The 7,993-nt window shown below is 39.6% G+C and overlaps 1 protein-coding gene across 1 annotated transcript; it reads left to right on the top strand.

Annotated features, from left to right (window-relative positions):
• The first annotated feature begins 279 nt into the window (after positions 1–279).
• Positions 280–2,524, top strand: LOC149229387 (small ribosomal subunit protein eS26-like). The gene is made up of 5 exons (XM_089378606.1): positions 280–503; positions 626–718; positions 833–917; positions 1,024–1,154; positions 2,251–2,524. Exons 1-5 carry the CDS (start codon positions 501–503, stop codon positions 2,317–2,319), a joined length of 381 nt encoding a protein of 126 aa, XP_089234732.1. The 5' UTR covers positions 280–500; the 3' UTR covers positions 2,320–2,524.
• The last annotated feature ends 5,469 nt before the right edge of the window (positions 2,525–7,993 follow it).

The raw sequence follows: 7,993 nt of genomic DNA, 5'->3' as shown, positions 1-7,993 counted from the left end.
TCCCACAAACAAGGGAACAAGGGGATCTCATACACCAATGTGGTGTCTTGTCCCATAAACAAGGGAACAAAAAGGTCTCATAACACCAGTGTGGTCTCTGGCTTCGCTGTGACCCAACATTAAGCTGCCCCGCATTAACTTCAACCTAAACCTCACCCTAAATAGGGAAAAAAATTCATTTTAAATACCGTAAAAATCGAAGGGTGAGATACCACATCGGTCGATATTCACAGTCCAAAAACGGATTAAAGTAATTGTCGATACAGAACGAACCCCAAGTCCTCGCTAAACCGAACCCTAACCCGTAAAACCAAACCCTAGCGCATAAAGCAAATCCTAGTTTCTCCAAACCCTAGCCTTACCCAGGGACTATATCAAAACCCAACGAAGGAGCATGGGCTTTGTTTGAGATTTTAGTTATCCACGGTACAGGCGAAGACAGTCACTAAGCGAGGAGGAGGAGAGAACGTGCACAGGTTTTGTTGTGCACATTCCTCACCATGGTACTTCTTCCCTAGTCATGTATTCGATTTTATTTTTCTAAGCAAAAACAGGAAAAAACGGAGGATCTGTTCAAGAATTGAAGCTAGGTCAGTTATGGATTAATGATATGTATTGATTGCAGACGTTCAAAAGGAGGAATGGTGGCCGCAACAAGCATGGGCGTGGCCATGTTAAGTTCATTCGCTGCTCCAATTGCGGCAGATGCACTCCTAAGGCATTACCCGATTTTTTTATACGCTGTTCTGATCCTTTATTTACCTTTCACCTGTGTAATACGCTCGCCCAGTTGCTGTGATGAATGCGAATGAATGATTATGATTGATTGCAGGACAAGGCCGTGAAGAGGTTTCTAGTTCGAAACATAGTCGAACAAGCTGCCGTGCGTGATGTTCAGGAGGCGTGTGTTAACGATGGTCAGACTCATCTTAACCCCAGATCCAGTTTGGGTTTATTTTATTTTTCGTTTATGGTTTTCAGTACAGAGAAGACTGAGTTTTGATTGAGTTTTGTGCTAATCAGGATACATGCTTCCAAAGCTTTACGCAAAGATGCAGTACTGCGTGTCCTGTGCCATTCACTCTCATGTTGTACGCGTTCGATCTCGGACTGAACGCCGCAAACGTGACCCCCCACAGCGTTTTAGACGACGGGTATGTAGATATACATCATCCTGTTCCTTTTAGTTCTAGTAATAGCTGGAAAATGCCAGATTTATAAGGGACTTGATTAAGGGTGAAAGGAAATTGGTTGAAAACTATTTGGGTAAAGAAGGAACCGCAATAGAAGATTGCGTTTTAAACTTTAGACTACAGAATTGGATAAAACCATCTTTGTGAATTCTTATGGATTAATGCGGAAGGCCTCTGGAGTGGTGGAAGCCACTGTCTGTAAAGTTAAAAGAACCTATCAGCATTTTAAAACTTTGCCTGTGGAAGATTATTGTCATCAGATGGTACACGGCCTTCAAAGTTTGATTTGGCTACATCACTTTTATGAAACATTGAATCCTTATTGTTTGTGAAGTAATGTATATTTCTGATATTGATTGTAAGATTGCACAACATAGTTGTTGTACAATGAGTGTTTATAGACACTAGCTACTCTAGATCTGTCATATAACCTAAGGTAGATATCAAGTATTCAAGGAATCAAAAAATTATAGAACATTTGGGAACTTTGGTAACTGGAAAGGTCCAGGGTTAAGCTCATCAACAATTTTTTTATTTTTTATTTGTTCTTTTAGGTTTACATTTCATGTTTTTTTTTTTTTTTAGGTTTACTTCAAAATATTAAAGGTTGCATGCAATGTTTTTAGCTTTTGATTCATGTGTGTTCGGTTTTTAACGTTCTGGATGTCTTTTTTGTTTTGGGTAAATTTTAGTTTTAACATGTGACACATTTGTTTCTAAGTTTCGGATGCTACTTTTTTGCTTTTAATTCCTGTGTTACAAGTGGCTTTTAACATTCTGGATGTCTTTTTTTCCCAATTTTAGTTTGTGCATGTGGCACATTTGTTTCACTTAGACTGTAAGAGCACGTCCCCTCATTCACTGCAATGCTTAGACTTTAAGAACACTCCCTTCCGAGGACTATTATTGAAAAGTTGGCGACTGTTATTATCCATTAAAATTAACAATAATTTACAGATATTACGGACATCAATAGCTTTTTGTCATTTATAAAGCCATAAAAGCCAGACGCTTATACACTATAATTTACGAAATCCTTTTTCTTTCACTTTTGCAGGAGGAAGGTCCTAGGCCTGGGCAAGGTCCTCGCCCAGGTGTCACAAATCCACAGGCTGGTCCTCGGTAAAGGAATTACGCTGTAGGCTTTCTGGCCTTTTCTTCACCTGGAAAGGCCTTATTGAGTATAATGTTTAGCAAGAAGGGCATTACATTTCTATTTATATTTTGACATCGGCCACATGTTTTCTTGTAATTAAATTTTACAGGAGGCTCATTTTATGCTAATGACCGTCGCAGATCTTTATTTAAAGTTAGACTGTCTTTTGAAGTTAGCTTTCTTTGTGGATGGTTATAATTATTGTTAATTTGGTCTCAAAAAATGTCTGAATTTTTCGGGGTTAATCAGATTGAATTTAGTTCTGGTAATTTGAATTTGAATTCTCCGTGATAAATGCCGAAGCTTTAAATAATCTTGTTTAGTTATTACATTTTCTCATAGTTGCTCGCTTTAATGATTAAACTTAGGTGTTGATTTTGATGTCTGTACTGATTTGTGTAATCCTGTAGTAATTTATCAAATTTAAAACAACCAACTGGCCCTGATTTTTTCTCGAAGGCAATGCAAATGAATAGTTCCTTGTTTCACAAGGATTATTCTATATATGACCTCGTAGGAAAGTATATTTTTGTTTTCTATAGGGTCTTGTAGGAAAGTATATTTGTCGTATTTATGGCATTTTCGTTGTTCAGGTGGATTCGTTAAAATCAATTACCGTTCTTAAGAGACATTTTTGTGTTACTTTTAGATGAGGGAATTATTTTCTTCTTTACAAAGGCAAACGGAATAATATTTAGGTGATTTTGATAGCATAGAAATGCCTTTCACAAAGCTACAACATTGGAAAGTTGTCAGTTAGGTTTATCTCTTGTGGTTGAGAGGAATGATTGTTATCCTTTTTATCTGGGTTTAATTCCTGTGAGTGACATGAACTTATATGAGTATATTGTTGTAATGATTTGCATTTGTTTTTGAACAGGTGTAGGCTAGCATTTTCCATCCCAGAAATTCTAACTAGTCCAATGTTGACATTGAGGATGAACTAAATCATTTGAACTCTAAATACAAGAATATGCAATGTATATCTAAAAATAGTTGCAAAACATATTTAAAAACAGTAAACAATAGGCTAAGCACCCTTTAGCCAAGACCTAATGATGAGAAAATGTGTAGCACATTCTTAAAAAAAGGTTGAACAACATATTACAAAACCACCAGTCGGCTTTAAAAACCAGAGTGAAATTCATTTGAGCATTTGAAAAGGTTTATCAGACAGACGCAAATTTCATTTTATCACTATCATGCAAGGATGCGCCATATGGTATGGTATTTTGGAAACAACCAAAGAAAAGGGTTGGTTGCAAGTCACCAAAACATCAATAACAAAAAACAGCTCTGTAAAATTACTGTTGAGGTGATCCGGGCATATACACCCAAGAGAACCCATCAGCTTTTTCTTCATTGGTGTTGAATGCACACACCCAACGGTGCCTTCGACAGTGCTGAGGACCTCAGCTTTCTCTTCATTGGTGTTCGGTGGCTGCGACAGTGCTGAGAAACCTCAAACTAGCATGATAAAAATGGCAGAGCTGCTGAGATAACCAATTAGATGGCAAATTTTTCTTTTTTTCCGAGTAAAAGTCTAATGTGATTGTTACTTTTGTGATTCCACATTTTTATCTCGTTGTGATGACATTGTGAGGTGCGCTATCAGAATAAAGAAACCGAGGAATTTGCTTTGGATTCTTACCGCGGCATGCTCTGTAAAGTAGATGGCAGAGAACATACATTGTTTTGATTAATGGGATTTGTTTATTTTGATATGACATTTGCGTTGCTCCATCACGCTAACGCAATGAGAATATTTCCCCCGTCCTGCCCACAAAATTAAAGTGGGTGTTCGGTAGTGTTTTTTTAATCAAATAACATTGAGCGTTATTTGGTTAAGCTAGATCCTTGTACATGTTCAAATTGTTTGGTTTGTGTTGTGTGTAGCGATGAAAGGCCATTTTTTTAATAACATAGATCATTATTGGTTTAAACTAGATCTCTTATACATGTTCAAATTGTTCGGTTTGTGTTAAATGAGGAAACGAAAGGCCATTATTAGAAAATGAAAGACCATTACGAAGTAGATTTTTTGATTTAGAGACAAAAAGCTACAACATAACAATTTTTCTACTTAGACTTGTCCTATTAATTATGTTAAACACTATCTTTACAAATTGGAGTATTCGGTAGTTGATGTTTAACTATACGTTGATTTCTATGATTATGAATGTTGATTTTTTTCCTAATTCTTTTATGGTTGGAGCTTCAGTTTGGCGTCTAATAATTAGTCAAAGATGTATGGTTTTCTTCAAGGAATAACTTCTAATACACTATTTTTAAGTTAACTTAATCATTGTGGAGACTAACGATATCATTGAGGAACTCAATTGGGGCACGTTGTGAACACATCAAAGCAACTCAAGTGGGGCACGCTGTGAACACATCAAACTAAATTCTCTTTTTAAAAGTTTTCTATCCTTGTCTTTGATTCTGAATGTATAGGCATAACCTGTCTTTGGAAATCTAAACACTACGTTTGTTTCTCTTGCCAACGATATGTTGTCTCACTTGCCTTCTAAACATCACTTAATTAATTATTATTATTTTAGAGCTTTTTCTTTAATATTTATTTGTTTATATGCTTTTTCTAAAAAATCTGGTTACAATCCTTAACTGCAACTTTTGGTATGTCCTTATTTGCCTTAATAGCAGCGTTGCACTGCTCTCGAACTTCTGGAGGTGTTGTTGGTTATAGATCATGTGCAGCTCTGCGCGCTGCATTTGCATCTCAAATTTGACTCATTCAACCTTCACTTTGGACGCTGCTTCAGCCTTTACGAGGAGATATGGCAGCCCAATGCAAGTCTGGAAAATGGCGTCCTCCATCTCCTGCCTAATTGTAGCAGCTCTGTCCCTATCCTGGATTTCCCTGGCAGCTTCATCAACTAACTGTTCATTCTGGCTCTTGATGTGTCTTTGATTACAAAGAGCGTTGGCCCCTCCCAGATTTCAATTCGGCAGGCGCTCCTTGGTGGAGCTCATGCAATGCTTGAACGGGCAGCATCGCTAAGTTTAGATCTGAATTCCTCCCATATGGGGCTGCTCCCTGATATGCCTCGGTAGTAAAGTGCAACAACCCTCTTGGAATGTGCATTGTGCAGACTTGTGTGGCTACCACCAACATCGGAGGTAATGCTGGTGTTGCACTTGTTCCCACGCTCGCTTGAATCGCACTCACTTATACTTGTAGCTCTTTGAGGCTCTGTTGGACCTGTGTTAGTATTGACTTATACTGATCTTCTGTATGTCCCCACATGTCCTCGGTGACTAAGTGCATAGTGTCATTGATCTCATTGATGTCCCCCTAGGGAGGACCATTGATTCAATATTGGAGGTCTTGTTAGAGTTTTGTTTTTTTCGCGCACCTCTAGTTGTGGTTTTCTTCCTCTTCTTTAGGATGAAAGGAGACTCAATATCTTTTGTCTCCTTAAAAGGGTCTGCTCCACCCTACTTTGGTTCCTTTGTGTCTGACTCCTCTTTGTCTACATCCTTTGGCTCTTGCGCGTATTCTTCCCAAGTTACACAGTGACCTTTGAGGCACCTTCGTAGTGTCTTCCTTCGGTGTATCTCCTCTGGCCTTCGTTTTTTTTTTTGGTACCTACATTATCTCCTTCGGCTTCCTTGTTGGGGTCTAGCTACACGAATGAATAATTAGATATCACTGAAAAAATATCTTGTATTGTGACCAAATAGGGCAACTCATACCATATGCCCTCTGCATCTTTCTTCACATGTATGTATATGTTGTGGAAGTCTACTTTGAAGTTCGCAATTCCACGATATTATTTAAGGAACATCGGTGATAGTCGTGGATTCTGGTTGACCACGGTGCGTAGATCCATGTCAAATAACACCCAAAATAATTTATTCTCAACCACCCGACTTGGATCCTTGGATGCCCACAGCTAAGCATACGTCGTAGCGTCGCACAAGTCTGCGTCGACAATAGGGAACTGCGACTCGTCGGGGATTCTCCAAGCTGACAAAGCAATCAAAAGCAACAACCATGCATAATGGAAGGGTTTCCCATCTTCCTGGGCCTCGCGATAATCGTCCAGGTATTCGGCCCAATTGAACTGCACCCCTTGGTTGCACCGTGCAACCAACTAAATTACTGGGGCTATCCCCTCGTTTGCCTTGCACTTCCTCATAATCTTACCAGACAAAATGGATGCAGCGAAGGCGACAACGTTATCAGAAATCGAGCTTACAATGTAGCCTCTCGATTTCTTGATGACATGAAGTCTTTCTTTACTTGGTTCGTGAGCTTCTTTTCTTGAGACTTACCAACAAAAGCATTGGCAGGGCTTGCCCTTGCACATGGCAGAGCGATGATCCTCCTGATCAACATAGTGTCATTGCAGATCCTCTCCCAAATCCATAAGGCTTTGTTGTGCACCAAAGGTAGCAACTGGTGCACGCATATTGTATTGTATTGATGTTGCCGCACCCAAAATGAGGCATAGTCAACATGTTTAGTAAATCAACGCGTTGAATCCTAGCGCACCCGCCCATGTCATTGGTTCTACTCGCGTTACCCTGAACTCATAATATACCATCTTCAGATATTTGCTTGGCTCAAAATGAGGGAATTTGGCTTTGTCTGCCAAATCCGATTCCTTTATGCGTTGCTGTGCTACTTGTGCCAACAATGCTCCTTCAAAGGGCACATGTACAAACGGAAAATTTTATCACATCAGGCTCCTTTGTCACCTTAACAGTGGACTTTTTTGGTGGCATATACGAAGGTAACCGCGAAATTGGCTCTGCCTCATCAACACTTATGTCCTCAACTCCTGTCTCAAGTTCTTCCTTCTCTAAGTCAATTGGCTCTATTGCTTGCTTCTTTTTCCCGTTGTCCATCTTTTCCTTGCTGCTTTGCTTAGCAGACACCTTCCTAGCTGATTGCCTTATAGGGGGATTCGTGGTTTCTTCTGCTTCTTCACTGTCGCTGCTTCTGTTGGTTCCACTTCTGTTTCTACTGCGCCTGCAGTTGTGGACTTTGGTCTCGGCGATCTAGGAGCTGTGGTGTGTTTAGGAGTAGCAGTGATGATGTTTGTTAATCCTTGTTCCAAAAATTCTTAGTAGACGTCTTTCCAGTCCTCACTAGACATGCAACACTTCTCTCGGCTTAGACTTAAGCGTAAAAGCTCACAAGATTTCTTCAAGATGCAAAGTGTCCAAATGTAGAGCAGGATGCCATATTTATAACCAAATTCAAATTTGAATGCCTCGAATGCCTTCAGATCCTCCTCATAAATGCGAATTTGGCGGCATATTTTCATAGATATGTTCCTTAAATGCACTTCCCTCGCTCCCTTTAATGAGAAAATCACGGTCGAATCAACTGTCACTTTTCCAACAGTCACATTTGGGGCAGGCTACGCTGGAACCTCTCTTATGGTGCAACTACCTTTTGGCAGCGTTCTCCACCTGCGCCATCTCCCTAAACATCGTGCCACCTTCCTTCTTCGACATAATCCTTCCTTAGCATAGTACTTTATAGTCATGCGTGTCCTTCCAACTTCCTAAAGCACTAAGACTTTCCTACTTCCATATAGTCATTGCATCCGTGGAGGGGTGGGATTGTCCCTGTATACTTTCAATCTGCTTCCATTAATCCTACTAGGAA

Source organism: Pinus tabuliformis, chromosome J, assembly GCF_031772625.1.
Source record: "Pinus tabuliformis cultivar Carrire ecotype Pingquan chromosome J, CPIR1, whole genome shotgun sequence".
Classification (NCBI taxonomy): domain Eukaryota; kingdom Viridiplantae; phylum Streptophyta; class Pinopsida; order Pinales; family Pinaceae; genus Pinus; species Pinus tabuliformis.
Note: the sequence above shows the minus strand (reverse complement) of the source record. Positions and strands in the feature narration are given on the sequence as shown.